Raw genomic sequence first — 18177 nt, 5'->3', positions numbered from 1 at the left:
GGTAATGATCAATTAAGAATAAACCTTTAAAGTAATTTGTTTACAAATTTGAAGCCTAGATCTTGGAATAATATTTCATCAAATAAGACCTTGATACTTTAACTGAATATGCATACTTTATACAGTTGTTTTCTTTGTTCCTTTCTCAATTAATTTACAGTGCAACTTTTGATGTTAATAATATGAAATATATTTTTGCTCACAAATATAATATTAACTTGAAGAGTTTTTATGCTTTTGAATTATAAATACAGAGTTATAATATTTAACTTTATACATGTTTCCTCATTTAACTTTTATAAAGTATTTATTTTGATAAAAGTATATTACTTATTTGGCATTTTCCTTCTGACAACCAATGTACATGGTTTAGAAATTATCAAAATTAACCTTTGGAAACAATTGTCCTAAAGGTGTGTATTTTGAATATAAAGATTTCCTCTTTATAAGTGTAGAACTAAAAATTGTTTAATTGTCTCAAATTTCCTCATATTATCTCCATTTAGTGTTTCTTTCCTCTTCTGCTATCCAATGCTTTTATGTTATCCCATGTCTTTCTATGTCTAGTAATCTACTGTTTTACTTACCTGTCCATCAGATTTCTCATCTTTTCTTGCTCATCTCTTTTTTGGTGTCTTCCTATTAATACATGCTTGATGTTTACTACATTTCAGGATTTTTCAAGATGTTAAATTAGAAAATAATCTGAACCTGTTGTTAAAGTGTTTCATATTACTTCTAAAGATTTTTGCTTACTGACAGTAGACTTTTGGATATGTAAGCAAAAAAAAAATTTAAGCGAATGATGGAATTGTAGCTCTTAATTTTTTCACATGTCACTGGAAAATATCTTTTTAGTGAGGGAAGGCATTGTAAAACTCCACATATACTGTTCTGTAGATTTAACTGAATTTGGTTAATATTAACCAAAAACATACTATTTGTTAAGCCCTAAGTGAAGACCAGATAATATCAGTGTGAACAAGTTATGATCTTGTCAGCAAGATGCTGAGATTCTACAAGATCATATAGAAATATATCTAGTTTTAACATGTGAAATACTTTGATCAAGACTTTTGAAGAGCAGTTGGCGAACCATTTCTCTCATATTTATAATATGTTCTTAGAGTCTCTGACTCCAGTATTAATTATTTAATTATAACTTATCTTTCTCCATAATTCATATATTAGAAATTCAGTGGGGAAAATGTGTATTAGTAAATGATCGCCTAGAGTTATTGTTCTAAATAGAGTGAACTAATTGTCCTTTTATAAAAGATAGCTCAAAAAAATAATAAAATGGTAGTTACACTGTATCTCCAGTTTGAAGAAATGAAAAGTAATCATTAGATTCTTCCAAGAGTTATTACACATGACCACTGAATACATTTCTCTATCCTGTCTTGAAATAATAAGAATTAAATTTCAATAGGCTGTTCTGATTTTTTGTGCTTAATATACAGCTCACTGATACAATTGTTGATGTATTCACTGAATATTTGAAAGTAATGGTTTTGATGATAAAATCAATTAGACTACTATATATTTTGATCAGCTGATGAGGACAAGAACTAAATATATAGAAATAGCTAAGAAAGAAAATCTGCATTTTTGAGCTTCTGTAATGTACATGGCACTATGCTAAAAAATTCCATATAATTAAATAAATTGAATATCATAGGATATATAGAATTCCCACAAGAGTAAAAATTGATATATTGTAGCTTGAAGAGAATTTGATCATAATTTAATCATTCAAACATAAGTCAAATTTTGACAAATTATATTACTAACCATGTGAGTTTGGTTTAAAACTTAATTTTAATGGTATGTGAGCAGATCTTGACATAATGCCAAATGTAAATTGTTTTAAATGTAAATGGTTAAATTCTGCTTTTAAAGGCAGAAATTGGCTGAATAGATAAAAAAGTATGACCTAGCTATATGCTATCTATAAGAGACTCACTCTAAATTTAAAATCATAGGTTGCTGGAAAGTAAAAGGATGGGAAAAAATACACCCTGCAAGTAGTAAGCCAAAGAGAGCTGGAGTTGGTATACTAATCAGATAAAATAGACTACAGATCAAAAACTATTATGAGGACAAAGACTATCATTATATGCTGATTAGGGGGTCAGTGAAACAAGAAGACGTAAAACAATTATAATTATATATGTGACCTGACAACAGTAAAGCAAACACTGACATATTTGAAGGGAGAAATAGAAGTTTCTACATTAATGTAGGAGACTTTAATACCCCACTTTCAATAATGGGTAGAACTCTTTACAGAAGATTGAAAGAAAATACAAGACTTGAACGATAACTGGAAACCAACCAGACCTAACAGACATACGTGGACTACGTCACCCAACAATGACAGAATACGCATGTATCTCAAGACAAGAATGAAGTTCTGATACGTGGAACAACATGGATAAACCTTGAAGACAGCATGTTGAGTGAAATAAGCCAGATACCAAAGGACAAACTATTGTGATTTTCACAGACACGAAATAAATAGAATTAGGAAACTCACATAGAGTCCTAGGATGTAAGTTACTAGGAACTGGAGTGAAGATAGGTAAATGGGGAGTTAAGGCTTAAATTGTATAGAGTGTGTATTTGGGATAATGAAAATTTTTAATGGATGATGGTGATGGTAGCACAACACTGTGAACTTAACCACACTGAATTATATATTTGAATGTGGTTAGAAGGGGGAAATTTTAGGTTGTATACGTACTACTAAAATAAAAAGTTTTTAAAAAACAACTTTATTGTAAGGGTATATGGGGAGATCTTGGCAGCAAGTATCTTTGCTTGTAATAATCACTGGCTATCATCACTCCACCATCTAAGGTAAACTTTATCTTATAGCTCCTCTCTCCTCTTACAAAAATTGAAGCTTATCCTCTATATACACCCCCCTGTCATACCACAGCAGTTGGGTTCAACAGTGAACTTATGTGGCTAGTTAGCTTTATTGTTAATGAGTGAAAGTAAGGTATTAGAGTTGAACCTCAACTTGGCCACTATTGTTTTAAATTTTAGGCTTTTGGGTTGGTAAGATTTATACCTGAAATTTTATTTAACAAAAGAAACATGACTGATTAAGAAACCACTAATACCTTTTGAGTTAGAGAAATGACAGTTCAGAGGATTGGAGATAAGTCATTGAGAACTTTTATTTGAAGCTTAAAAAATAGTATTTATAAGAAAAGTAGGCATAATGTAGGGAATGACCAATTTACCTGAAGACTAAAGTAACCATTGCTGGTTAAGGGCTGAGCAATTTACCTTAACACAGCTAGCATTAATTGGCATGCCAGCTTGAGTAATGTAAGGTTGCTTATTTGCAAATAATTACATAAACAATCCCGAGAATGTTTTCTAGTACATCTGTGTACTACAGAAGCAGCCTGATTCTTGAATCTGCTGTGATAATAATAGCCACCATCTGAAATAGAACCTGATGAGGAAAGACTATAACTAGAATTTATCAAAGTCTCTGGTCTGCAAATCTACTGTCAGTCCAGACCACATCCCATCCATCCTTAAATAAGGCACAAAGGAGTTTGAGTGAAGTAGAAACCATATAAACATTAGTGTAAATCAGATTCCACCTTTGGAAAGGGCAGGCAAAGTTTATATTTTCCTGAAAGTGGTCATTTGTACCATTATTGAAATATAAAAAGTATGGTTTTATGTACATTGAGCAACATGAATACAAGTACTAGTTCTTGAAAATAAATTGCATGCAGTATCATGCAATCAGTAAGACACTGAGGTTTTATATGAAAGCAATGGATCATGGGTTGTGTTGGGAAGTACAGGAACTCATCTGTTTCAACCATTAATACTGAAGGAACAAAGTACTTTTAATAATGCTTTTAGGTAATTTTAAAACTGCTTATTAAATAGAATATTTATACTTGTACTGGTTATAAAAAGTCTTTTATGTTTATTATAGTTGAACTTAGAAAGACAAGTTTGTTAGTAATTATGGTGATTTTATTATTTAATAGAATTTTCTGTACATACAGTACAGAGTAAATTATTTGAACAATAAGTTTGCATTAGATAGCGTACAGATTTGGCTATTTAAACAAAGAAAAATAAGTATAGCTTAAATAAAATTGAAGTTTATTTCTGGCTTTTCTTTTACTTTTTTTGTTGAGATCATTTATATACCATAAGATTCACCACTTTAATATATACAATTCAATGGTTATTAATATATTCAGTCATTGTATAACCATCAGCACTATCTAATTCCAGAACGTTTTAATCACTCCAAAAAGAAAACCATGTACCTGCTAATGGTTGCTTCCTATCCCTCTTTCCATCAACCTCTGGCAACTGCCAAACTACTTTACACCTATTTGTTAGCTCTATGTTTATCTTTTTGAGGAACCGCCATACTGTTTTCTAAAGTGACTATACCATTTTATGTTACTAAAGCAGTGTATGAGAGTTCCAGTTATTCCATGTCCTCACCACACTTACTTACTATTTTCCATTTGTTTGATTATAGTCATCCCAGTAGATGTTTAGTGATATCTCATTATGGCTTTTATTTGTATTTCCTTTATGTTTAATGATGTTGAATATCTTTTAATTGATGAAGAATTTCTTCTTTGGAGAAATGTCTATTCAAATCCTTTGTCCAATTTTTATTTGGATTACTTATCTTTATTCTTTTGCTGCAAACATTTTGAAATATATTCTGTTAACTAGGCCTTTATCAGATAAATGATGTGCAGATATTTTTCCCCCTTTCTGTGGGTTGTCTTTTTCATTTTCTTAATAGTTATTAATAGACAAAAGTTTTTAACTTTGATGAAGTAAAGTTTGTATATTTCTTTTGTTGCTTGTGTTTTTGATGTCCTAGCTCAGAAACTATTACCTAATCTAACCTTATGATTTTATACCTACGTTTTCTTTTAAGAGTTTTATAGTTTTGATTCTTATATTTAAGTCTTTGATCCATTTTGAATTGATTTTTATATATAGGGTGTGGTAGAAGACTGATTATATTTCTTTTGGGGGTAGACATCCAGTTGTCCCATCACCATTTGTTGAAAAGAATAATCTTTGCATCCTTGTCTGGGCATTTTTGTAAGTGGGTGTTTTAATTTGCAAACTATTATGACAGGTAGTATGCACTGGTTGACTTAAACAACAAGATTGTATTGGCTAACAATTTGGAGACCAGAAGTCCAAAATCAAGGCACCCACGTGCCATGCCTTCTCTGAAGTCTTTAGCATTCTGGTGGTGGCTTGCTGGCAGTCAGTAACTGCCTGTGTCACATGGTGATCCATTTTTTTCTTTCTCCTCTTGCGGTTTGTTTGTACTTCCATATCTAAATTTACTTTGTTTACTAATGCCAGATTAAGGCCCACCCTCATTCAATTTGGCTTTATCTAAATAGGATCTTCAAAGGGCCTATTTACTTTTGAGTCTACACTCAAAGGTCCTGGGACTAGTTAGGATGTGAAGATCCCACTTATGAATGAGTTCACACCCACAGGACCAGGGCTTTGGACTTCAACATTTTTTTGTAGGGGGATATGATTCACTACACTAACTCTTATTGTATAGTTGTCTATTTCTGCCTTCAATTATGTGAGTTTTTGCTTTATACATTTTGGAGCTTTTGATATGTAGAAGTTTATTTCTTTCATGTTAAATAATATAGATGTAGGTGATCTGCTGCATTGTACCAAACATTTAAAGAACAGTTAATCCCAATCCTTCACAAGCCCTTTGAAAAAAATAGAGAAGGGAATACTTTCTGTCTTTTTGTGGCTGATATTACTATGAAACCCAGTACAGACAAAAGCATCAGAAGAGAAGAAAACTTCAGACTTAAAAAAGCACATTCCATACTTTTAATAGCATAATCTAGAAATTGAGCACATTATTTCTGTTCATATCCTATTTACCAAGAATGTCCCAGTGTTAGGTGAGGAAACCAACAACCCGAGGAAAACCAATGGTGACCGTTCTAAATTAAAAGAATTGCAAAATAATTAGGAGATTCAGAGTTTAATTGCCTCTGCAATTAAACCTTATCTAGAACCCCTAACCCATCCTATCCTTGGTTTATAAAGTCTTGTGTAGCCTGGGGCCAGGTGTTTTACATAAAGCTAGTGGCATTTGCATCTATAAATATCTGTTGACTATTAATTAATGAACATGTCCTTAGGGTTATATAATTCTGTGTTGTCTACTTTACTATATCATGTACTGCATGTTCAGAAAGAGTGGAAAGTCTCCACCTCCAGGTATCTCTTACTGTGCTAATAAGGCAGGGGTCACCTTAAGGACATTTTTGGGCTATTGTGCCTGTGCTTGCAACTGTTTGAATCCAGTTTGTCTGCTTGACCAGAGAAGCAGGATGTAGTTAACCAGCCCAAGTATAGGTTCTAAATTTGTATAACTTATGTATATCTCATTAGTTTTGAAGGCTGGGCTCTTGGTTTCCTTTCTTCCACAGTTCTAGCTGGCTACCAACTTCCCCTATGAAACTATAATGGTTTCTTTGTCACCCTAGTAACTCCACTGCCATCCTTTACGACCACCCCAACACCAGTAGTCTTGTCATTTCTAGCTGCAAGAAAAATTGGAAAATGTAGTAGTTCTAGAATATGTAGTAGTTGTTGTCGTCATTGAGGTAATATATGTAGTACTAATAGATGGTGGTGGTGGTGTTTTTTTGTGGGTGACCATGAACCCAGTTAAAAATCCTGTTACTGTATAAAATGGAAAAATTGGGTACTGAAGGACAAAGATGGCTCCTACCTCAGCATTTTAATAGAGCATCTAAGAGATGAATGAAATTTATTCATTCATTGTGTACCTTGATAACATAAGTGCAAATACATTGGATATTTCATTAAAAGTTATCAACTCATACTTTATGATTGAATTTTGAAATTATCTATTTAATATAAACTATACATTGTATGTCAAGTTACATACAAAATTATTAGTGCCTGCCTATGCTATTTTAAATGATTAAGTCAAATGGGAAAAGTTACTTTTAAACTTGTGTCGAAAACTTAGAAGTTTGCTAATTTATTCTTTCAGTTTTTACAAGGTTTGATAATTTAATATATGCTCTGTACTAAGTGTTGCAAATACTAATGTGAATAAGATCTGGTTTTTGCCTTCAAGGGGTTTGTATTCTATCATGGGTTACTAAGAGGCGAAACTAATTATAGAAATGAAATTTATTCTGGGATAGAGTCATATCCATATCACTACAAAACCTAGAAAATGGATCATCAATGTGGGGGTGTCTGGGAAGAATTCATAGAGAAAATCACATTTGTGATGAATCTAGAGTGATGAATAGAAATTTGATAGGTAAGCATGATTGATGGGTGATAGAAGATTTCAAGGCAGAAGAAAAGCATTTACAGAAAACCCCCAGAATAATAGTTAAAGAAGTTAAGGATTTTTTTTTTCCTGAAAAATAAAATTTGTGTGGACAAGGCCCAGTGTATGAGTGATGGGATAAGCTTATTCCATGTTGCTTCAGAGGGTAGAGCAACATTCAGGCTGAGTAGAAATGAGCGTTAAATAAATGGGTTAACAATCATAGCTTTCATATAACAGGTCAAATTGTGTTAAAAGCTAGAAAGTTCAGGTTCACTGTGCCCCCTATAAGATGATACAACTTTGATACATCACATCACATTTAGTCATAAAACTTTCTTTGGTCAATTAAATGGGATCAGAAGTGGTATCTGCCATGACTGAATTGAAGCTTTAAGAATTATTGCATGGTTTCATAAGTCCAGCTGTTTCCCCTATAACATCTGTTTTTTCAGCCTGAGTCACAGAATGAAGTTACTAGAGCAGAGCGGTTGCTAATCCACAATGGACTAATAGTTTGAGCAAGTAATAACCTTTTACTGTCCTAACTTTCTGAGTGTGGCATAGTTTAATTTGGTCTAAGCGCAGTAATATAAATGGTTATAGGTATCCTCATTTATCCACTACAGCTTGTGATTTTTATGGAAATGACCCATGGAATGTAAAAGTGTAGATAGGGTCATGCTGACTGAAGATGAGACCAGGTTGTAGAGCAGTTTAAGCCACACTTGATTTATTTTTTCTTGTAGATTAAATTAGGACATCTGATAGTAGTAGCACTGGGATGGAGATGCAGATTATAATACTTGTAAACAAAAATAAAGCTGTCTGGACACCAAGAGTGTACACATGATTCAGCAAACAGCAATGCAAAAATGGAGGCTGCACACCATTGTAGATTATGGCTCTTATGGGGGCAGGGATAGGAGAAATCTTGATATTAAGTTTCAATAAGCTAAGAGGAGAATTAGTACATAATTGGAGTTCCCCGGATAGTGCTGTCCATAATTGTTACTCTCCATGGACTAATCTATTGTTGAACATGTTAACACATTGAAATGTTATCACTCTAAAGGTAGTATTCTAAGTCACCAAATGAACACTTGAAGAGGGTTGTAAAACTGTCTATGATACCATCCAGAATTTGGACAGATCGTATTTTACAAGCATAGTTATATAGAAAAGGACCCAGAAATGTAGTAGGATTAATGGTGAATGAATTCTGAACAAGTAGAGATCATTGATATTGATTTTAATATTTTTTTCAGTGTTCTTAAATATTTCTTAGCTAGGCAGATATTGCATTTCTCTTGTGATATAAAGCAAAATAACATTTTCAGAAAATATTTTTTAATTCTTAAAAACTTTAGATAGGAAGGGTAGAAATGTGAAATCCAAAAATAAGATAAAAGGGTTGTCAGTGAAAAATATGTTTCATTATAAGTTTCCAAGGGTCCAGATTGTGATGGTGCTGACAAATAAGAATTGTGCTTTACCAGCGTACAACCTCCTTATCTTTTTTTTTTGAACTCTTATGCTTCCATATGCTTTGTTCTCTATTTTACCCTCTCCCACCCCCCAATCTTTTTCCTTCTCTCATGCTGGTAAGTTTTGTATACTGACAAGTCTGATACCACATACATTATATATGACACCCAGTGCTAAAGATGGGTGTTCTAGTTTGCTAGCTGCCGGAATGCAATATACCAGAAATGGAATGGCTTTTAAAAATGGAGATTTAATAAGTTGCAAGTTTGCAGTTTTTAGGCCATGAAAATGTCCTAACTAAGGCAAGTCTATAGAAATGTCTGATCTCAGGCATCCAGGGAAAGATACCTTGATTGAAGAAGGCTGATGAAGTTCAGGGTTTCTTTCTCATCTGGAAAGGCACACAGCAAATGCGGTATCATTCGCTGGCTTCCTCTCCAGCTCTCCGGGAGATGTTTTCCTTCTTCATCACAAAAGTCACTGGCTGGTGTACTCTCTGCTTTGCGATTCTGCAGTATTCTCAGAATCTCATGGCTTTCTCTCATTTTGTTCTTTAGGTTTTTCCAAAGTACTTTCTCTTTTAAAGGATTCCAGTGAAACCAATCAAGACCCACCTGGAATGGGTGGAGACGTCTCCACCTAATCAAGTTTGATACTCACATTTTATTGAGTCACATCTCCATGGAGATAAGCTAATTAAAGTTTCCAACATACAGTACTGAATAGGGATTAGAAGAAACTGTTGCTCTCCCAAGGTTGATTAGGATTAAAACATGCCTTTTCTAGGTACATAAACCTTTTCAAGCCAACACAATGGTCTAAACTTTTTTTGGGTGCTTAATTCCAGTTATTTCATTTATTCTCCCAACAGAGATCTATTGAGTGTTTTACTAATGGCTATTAAATGCTTTATTAAATAAATTCATGATACTGTTTCTTTGTCACTTGCCTGATATTGTTAAATTGTTTTTAGTAAATATTAAAATTTTTTTTGTAAATGAAATCTGCTCAACTGTACCTATTATCCAAACCTTATTAATTATGAAATTTAAGAAAACAGCTGTTTTTGACAGGGACATTATTATAGATGAAATAATTTTATAACACCCAGATTTAATGAATCTTCGTAATTGACTTTACATGACAATCAGATTTCTTTATGCTATTTATTTTAAATATTAGCATTGGAAAGAATGGGGCAAAGAGAAAGAGAAACATGGAGTAACCTTTTCTCGATTGTTTTTCCTAATTAACATTTTACAAAATCCAAATGTATTCCAGACATGGAAAGTGTCCTAAGTTTCATATTTTTTTCCATGGAAAAAGTCCCAAGATTCATATTTTACATTTTATCTGAAATATATTATGTGATTTAACATGTTTAACTACCAGCTAGCCAGAAGGTCTTAACTCATATGGTACATAATTGTACATATGTGTGTCCATATGTGTGTAGTGATTACATAATTTATTGGTCAAACCAAGATATTTTGACAAAAGAAGATTTTTACTAATAGTTGCACTAGAACAACAGGTATAAACTGGGGTAAACAGAGCTGTAATCTCTGTTGACTTTAAATCCCAGTTCATGAGTCAAATGGTTTAATGTTTGTAAAAACATGTCATATATCTATACCTATGATACCCAACTCAGTAGTTTATAACTATTTTATTAACGTTTATGATTCTGTAGGTTGTCATTTTAGGATATAATGGCTCAGACATTGAAATGACTAGGAAGACTAGGATCCCTTGGGACCTTTCTCCATTTGGATTTTCATCTTTTACAAATTTTTCGCATTTCACGTGCAGAATATGTTCACCTCCATTCTAGGATCCCAAAAGTTTCACTCAGTAAAAACAACTGGCACAGAGTTCAGGATCCTATCATATAAATCAAGGTTAGATACAAATGAAGCTTCTTGGGTTTTGCGTCTTGATGTGAGACTTCTTATCTCTTTCCACACACCAAGCATAAAATGGTAAGACATGGACAGATAACCATAATAATTATTTCACCCAGAACAGGAGAAATAGAAATCATATGGTTCTTAGTGTTCCATAGCAATTCTGAAATCTTACTGAGTACGTGTTGACAGGCTTCCTATTCTGAGTCAGGTAATGTTCTTTCAATAAGGCTCAGTTTTGTTTTCTCAGAGTTCATTTTTCTCTGAGGCTTTGGCTCTGTCTTTTGTCTGTTGGCTCTTGCTCTGGGCTGTTGGCTCCCTCTCTCTCTCTATCCTTTTCCATAAGAAAGGTGCATATTAGCAGCTGAATAGCATTCTTAACTTTTCTTACTGCCTGTAGAAAGTTGGGGACTCAAGTATTTTCACTTTGAACAATCTGTCCCAGTTAATCCAAAATTCCACAAAACTTGGAAAACCTTTCTAGGCTTTCTGTGTGTCTGATCATAGTCTATTCTATTAGGCAAGGGCCCTACTCTCAACTATTTTCAAAACAGATGATCTCTTCACATTTGTGGCATGTTGCAGTTATGCAGGACCTGTTCCTTTCGTCTAGCTGAGATAGTCTTTTAGGTTCACCTTATTAGAAATAATTCAGAACTTTTATAAAAATGTTCTTATAATCACATCTTTGATTTGATTTTTGTCTTCAGGACTTATTTTACTTTGGAAACTCTTTTACCTCTCTATTCCCTTTAAATTTTGTGTGCAAACTGAACATTTCCTTCTTTAGCTCATAACTGTTTTGTGATACCTATCTTATTAAAGGTATTATAAAATGTCATTTGAAATAACGCCAAGAGGAGTTTACAATCATTTATATTACCAGAAGGAAAGTTGGGGGTTGAAACATGGGAATGTATAACACAGTGAATCTTCTGGTGGACAATGTCTGTGATTAACTGTACACATATAAAAAATACTTTTATGAACTAAAACAAATGAATGACACTATTACATGGAGTCAGTAATAAAGGGGGTATGGGGAAGAATGTACAGATGGCAGATCATGAACTATAATTAACAGTATTATTTTAATAGTCTTTCATCAACAGTAACACATGTACTTACAATACTATGGATCATTAATTGGGGTATGGTGGATAAAGGGTATGAGAGGATATGGTTCTTTTTATTTTTATTTCTTTTCTGGTGTAATGAAAGTGTTGTAAGATTGATCATGGGTTGTATGTACAACTGTGTGATGATACTGTGAGCCAGGGATTGTATACTCAGATGGTTTGTAGGTTATGTGAGTGTATCTCATAAGACTGCATTAAAGGGCGGTCGATAGTGCTGCAACGGCAGAGTTCTCTTCAGCCAGGCCGGAGACCCGGGTTTGATTCCCGGTGCCTGCCCATGCAAAAATGATAATAATAATAAAATAGATAAGAAATGAAAAAAAAAGACTGCATTTAAAAGATACATATTGTTAGAAGATTTTTTATTTTGGAAAAGGAAAATAAATCTGAAAAAGGAATTACCATCAAAACTAAATATTATTTCTCTGTGCATAAATTTTGCCTGTAAAATCTAAATTGAGCTGTTTCATTTTCTATTTAGCACCACTGAAAGATATTCTTTCTTTCTTCCTGAATAACATTTTTAATGTTTAAAATTTTTCTCATTTGTCATATAAATACTGTAGATATATTCTAGATAATGCTAAATAATAACTTTGTAGCATAATTCTCATTCAGTATTATAATATTTTATTTCTGTTTCTATTTCTATTATACAGATGAGAAAACTGAAGCTCAGAAATATTAAGGGACTTGCTTATAGTTATTTGTTTCTATGGTAACTTTCTTTTTTTTAATAGGAATTACTTAAAGATCCATTGTATATTGGCCTACGGCAGCGGAGAGTTAGAGGTCGTCAATACGATGATTTTTTGGATGAATTCATGGAGGCAGTCACTTCTAAGTATGTATAATCTTTATTTTATCTATATTTGAGTTGAATTTCAGAAATCTAAGGCAAATTTAATAAACGTTTAAAAAATTCAAGTTTCATACAGGATGATTTAATAATTAGAAGTTACATGAATGAAAAGAATGCATATATATATATATATATGTGTATGTGTCTGTATATCATAACTGTTAGTGGCCAGGTGATAACATCATGTGTCACAAAAAAATTTTCTGTTGCATTCTCTAAAGAAACTTTTCTCTTACAAGATTCTTTAGAAACTGTGATTATTGAAATGCATGATTATGATGAATGAGGCAGTGACCAGTTACTAGTTTACCTGAGCAAGCTTTTTCATTTTTATTGGCAGTTTATACTTTGTTTCTGGCAGTTAGTAAAATCTGATCATCAATCATCTTTATGGCTGTTTCTAAACCTTTTATAGTAATAGATACAAAGGAAAAGATGGGAACTGAGCATGATTTAGTATAATCTACAAGTTTCCAGAATGGAGTAAGAACGAGAGCATCCATAAATCTATGGCTGTATCTATAGATTTTGATTAAATGCAGTACTGTAGTTTTGCCCATTCTAGTTAACATTTAGTCATGGGCCAATTGCTACTATAACGTTTCCTTTTTTATTTTTTTCCTTTGAAAAAGAGGCTTCTACCATTATTTAATAATGTATTCTCGGAAAGTTTTGTCACACTAATTTATCAGTTATCCATTTGTTACTGCATAACTATAGAAACCAGGGACTATTTAAAAACAGATAAATGTTGCCTTGGTTTCTTGTGGAAATAAGCTCATCACTGAAATCAACTGTAACTGTAGATATATTTCTGATTTTTAAAAAAAATTTTTTTATTAATTAAAAAAAATTAACAAACAAAACATTAAGATATCATTCCATTCTACATATACAATCAGCAATTCTCAATATCAACACATAGTTGCATATTCATCATTTCTAGAACATTTGCATCGACTCAGAAAAAAATAAAAAAGACAACAGAAAAAGAAATAAAACAATAACAGAAAAAAAAAGATTATACATGCCATACCCCTTACCCCTCGCCCTCATCTACCACCAGCACTTCAAACTAAATTCATTCTTAACATTTGTTCCCCCTATTATTTATTTATTTATTTATTTTTTATTAATTAAAAAAAATTAACACAACATTTAGTAATCATTCCATTCTACATATGCAATCAGTAATTCTTAATATCATCACATAGATGTATGATCATCATTTCTTAGTACATTTGCATCGATTTAGGAAAAGAACTAGCAAAACAACAGAAAAAGATATAGAATGATAATATAGAGAAAAAATAAAAATAAAAATAATAATAATAATAAAAAATAAAAATATATATTAAAAAAACACAAACAAATAAACAAACAAACAAACAAAAAAACTATAGCTCAGATGCAGCTTCATTCAGTGTTTTAACAAAATTACATTACAATTAGGTAGTATTGTGCTGTCCATTTTTGAGTTTTTGTATCTAGTCCTGTTGCACAGTCTGTATCCCTTCAGCTCCGATTACCCATTATCTTACCCTGTTTCTAACTCCTGCTGGTCTCTGTTACCAATGACATATTCCAAGTTTATTCTCGAATGTCGGTTCACATCAGTGGGACCATACAGTATTTGTCCTTTAGTTTTTGGCTAGACTCACTCAGCATAATGTTCTCTAGGTCCATCCATGTTATTACATGCTTCATAAGTTTATTCTGTCTTAAAGCTGCATAATATTCCATCGTAGGTATATACCACAGTTTGTTTAGCCACTCGTCTGTTGATGGACATTTTGGCTGTTTCCATCTCTTTGCAATTGTAAATAACACTGCTATAAACATTGGTGTGCAAATGTCCGTTTGTGTCTTTGCCCTTAAGTCCTTTGAGTAGATACCCAGCAATGGTATTGCTGGGTCGTATGGCAATTCTATATTCAGCTTTTTGAGGAACCGCCAAACTGCCTTCCACAGTGGTTGCACCATTTGACATTCCCACCAACAGTGGATAAGTGTGCCTCTTTCTCCGCATCCTCTCCAGCACTTGTCATTTTCTGTTTTGTTGATAATGGCCATTCTGGTGGGTGTGAGATGATATCTCATTGTGGTTTTGATTTGCATTTCTCTAATGGCCAGGGACATTGAGCATCTCTTCATGTGCCTTTTGGCCATTTGTATTTCCTCTTCTGGTAGGTATCTGTTCAAGTCTTTTTCCCATTTTGTGATTGGGTTGGCTGTCTTTTTGTTGTTGAGTTGAACAATCTCTTTATAAATTCTGGATATTCATTAGAGAGATTTGTCTGTAGTGATTTCTTTTTATTATAATGTTTATTCTTAATAAGTCATATCCAACAGCAGAAAGTGCTTTCATCAGCATGGACAATATTTAGACTATATTGAGTCTTTCATTACTCATGGTTTTAAAATATGCATAGCATGTGCCTGTTAGTATAAAAGCATGCCTGATTTGCTTATTCTTATTGTTTGTTAATTTGTTTGAGTCGTAGCAATAGTTGAGAAACTCTACAGAGTTGAAGTTCAAGATAACATGGTATAGCTAATTTCTAGTTTTTCATATTTAGTTTTAAATGCCTTATCCTTTAAAACTCTTAGGTAAGGTTTTTTTTTTTTTTTTTTTTTTTTTTTAAAGGAAAGACAGAGAGAAGGAAGGAAGGACAGAAGGAAGGAAGGAAGGAAGAAAGGGAAACATCTTTAAACATTTTCTTGTTTTTATTGTATTCTCTTAGGTAAGGTTTTGAAATTAGAACTTTATAGTTAACACAAATCAAGAGTTTGTATGTAGAATATTGTGAGATTCTATAAAAGAAAAGATAATGCAGTTCTTATGTTTGTTTTTACTGTCTAATTTTGGAAATAAAGTCTTTCTATAAAAGACAATGTAAAATACTTACAAAGAAGCTGGTTAGTTATAAATATAGTGTGTATGGCCTACATACTTACATACTGATGAAATAAAGAGAGGAGAAATTATTATTATTGGAGCCCATTGAAGAGCTTTTTAGAGAAATGAGATATGAGCTAGTTTTTAATGTTCAGTGTAACTGTAGAATCAGAAAAACTGATATTGAATTGAGGGATTACCTAAAATCTAACATTAAAAAATGGAAGTTGGCAAATGTCAATAATAATTTTAAAGTAAAGAGTAGCCATCTTTCAGAGGTTGTACTTGTGGCTATTTCTCAGGGAAAAGTACCAGACACTTCTCAAAACTTCTTTCTGGCGTGACTGCATTGGAAAAGTTTCCTAGAAGTGAACACTAGCACTCTTTAGTCAGGAAGTAATCCTGAACATAAGCCTGAAGATAGTTTACTTACAAAGAAAACACAAGTTAAATTCAAGGTTGAAAACAGCTGTTTCAGGTTGGGCTACTCGGGAATGACTCTGAGATGCTTTATTAAGGAGTACCCTTTGGGAAAAAGGGAATGTTAACTGGATAAAAGGAGAAGAGTTGCAATGTGATCCCACCAGCAACTTTGGATAACTCCATAGACAACCACCCCTGCATCCTGATAGCCACCAGTCCCACTCCAGCCTTCACCCCCAACCCCAAGGTTCGTTCATTCTTCCTTCCTCCCTTCCTTCTTCTCTCTTTCTCCTCTCCTCTCCTCTTCTTCCTTTAGTTCCTTCCTCCTTCCCTCCCTCCCTCCCTCCCTCCCTCACTGCCTTTGTTTCTTCATCCTCATATGCCTGTACACTAACGAGGGGCTCTGATGATGCCTTATTTCTCTGGGTGTCACTGTGAGCTTGGATCCTGTGCCCAGTAGTCCAACATTTGGGCATTCCCTTTCCCCACTGAGTAAAGGGCTATAGGTCCTTTGGAGAAGAACCGGGAGAATTATAAGCCTTTATTCTTGCCATGGTATAGTAATGTCTTTCCTTCTGAAGACTAGGCAGCATCTTTAGTTCCAAAAAACTAACCCAGGTTTGAAAACTGAGCAAGAGATCGAGACTTCTTTGGAGCAACTACTCTCAGCTTTGTGATCATCCATCCTTGATTTCTTTGGGTGGTACATATTAAGGAGTCATTATGCTAGCTGCCTATTTTGCCTATAGGGATGCAATATTCTGTTTACTGTCCCAATAACTCTCTCTGGGTTAGCCCTTTCCCCAAACAAACCTGGCCACTGTTAAATAATTGTGTACCCTTGAAATTTAATGTTTAAACATCCTTACTGATTCCTGTCATTTCCTCATTGCTGCTAGTGAGCCTAATTCTATAACATTCTTTCCTTCTTTCACTCTTGGCCTTCAGAGGAGGACCACTAGTGAACTACTTAGTAATATTAATGTTTTTTCATTAACATATTCCTTATGGCTTTGGTAAATGATTTTCTGGCCTTCCTGTGATACATAACCATTTGCTGGGTGTTCTGGCTTCATGTAGCATATGTTCTTTAGCATTCCCACTTCTCTGAGCCTTGTAATCCCCTCTTCTGATATACCACAGCAAATCTGTCATTTTACCCTTACTTAACATGGACCATTTACTTTCTTGGTGTTTCTGCAAGCCATTCTAGTAGGGAGTTGGTACAACCTTCTGGAGTTCTTGCAAGATGTTATATTCTGTATCTCAGGAGAGTCCCTTCAAAATTGATGACTCTTGCATCTATTCACCCTCAGAATTTAATCCCACATCCACTTTCCTTGCTAATATAAACTAGCTAGATCTTGCAGTTCCTTTGGGACATGGTCCCTTTCTTCTTTTATCAAGCCTAGCATGTCCCAGTTGAGTTATGTAGTGATACAACCTTAATTGTAGACCTAGGGATGTTGGGGGAAGAAGGGTCTGATGAGGCAGGGGAGGATGGTCCATGTTGTCTTATGGGGGAGAAGCCTTTATCCTCATTTCTAAGAAAGAAAGGATAGGTCACTTTCGCAGATTCAGAGGATTCTGAGAAATCTGAGGATTCAAGATTTTGAAGACATCATAAGACAGCCCCATCCCATTTGGCAGGGTCCCATTCTTTCCCAAACAGGACCCTAATTTAGCATATCTGCCTCTGAAGAGTTTTGGAATTTGATTAGTCTGACTATTAAATCTTTTTTATAGTTTCAGAATTTTGTTCATCTAGAATGATTATTAGTAAACATGGCCACACACTGCATGCATTTTATCATGTAAGAGACAGTATAAAGTGGTAGACAGTTTACACTAGGCCAATATAAAAAAACACAGAGTATATACATATTCTGAGAATGCATTATTGATATTAGTCTCTTAAAATGACATTCTTCATACTTAGAACATTTTTTGCTTACCTTTTCTGCTCAGATTTAGTCCTTGCAGCAACAGATCTTCATGGGAGAAAAAGGGTCCATTATTTTTATATTGCCCCACTTTTTAATGGTGAGAGCTCCATGGAAGAAAGGATAGGC

At 33.6% G+C, this 18177-nt stretch overlaps 1 protein-coding gene across 2 annotated transcripts in view; it reads left to right on the top strand.

Moving 5' to 3' along the window:
- Positions 1-18177, top strand: part of ME1 (malic enzyme 1) — a 254780-nt gene that overhangs the window by 122887 nt on the left and 113716 nt on the right. For both annotated transcript variants that reach the window (XM_077162347.1, XM_077162348.1), the window contains one exon: positions 12662-12765. In XM_077162347.1, the coding sequence (XP_077018462.1) occupies positions 12662-12765 (104 nt within the window). The remainder of the gene's footprint in view (positions 1-12661; positions 12766-18177) is intronic.

This window comes from Tamandua tetradactyla, chromosome 5 (genome assembly GCF_023851605.1).
Source record: "Tamandua tetradactyla isolate mTamTet1 chromosome 5, mTamTet1.pri, whole genome shotgun sequence".
In the NCBI taxonomy this organism is placed as follows: Eukaryota; Metazoa; Chordata; class Mammalia; order Pilosa; family Myrmecophagidae; genus Tamandua; species Tamandua tetradactyla.
Note: the sequence above shows the minus strand (reverse complement) of the source record. Positions and strands in the feature narration are given on the sequence as shown.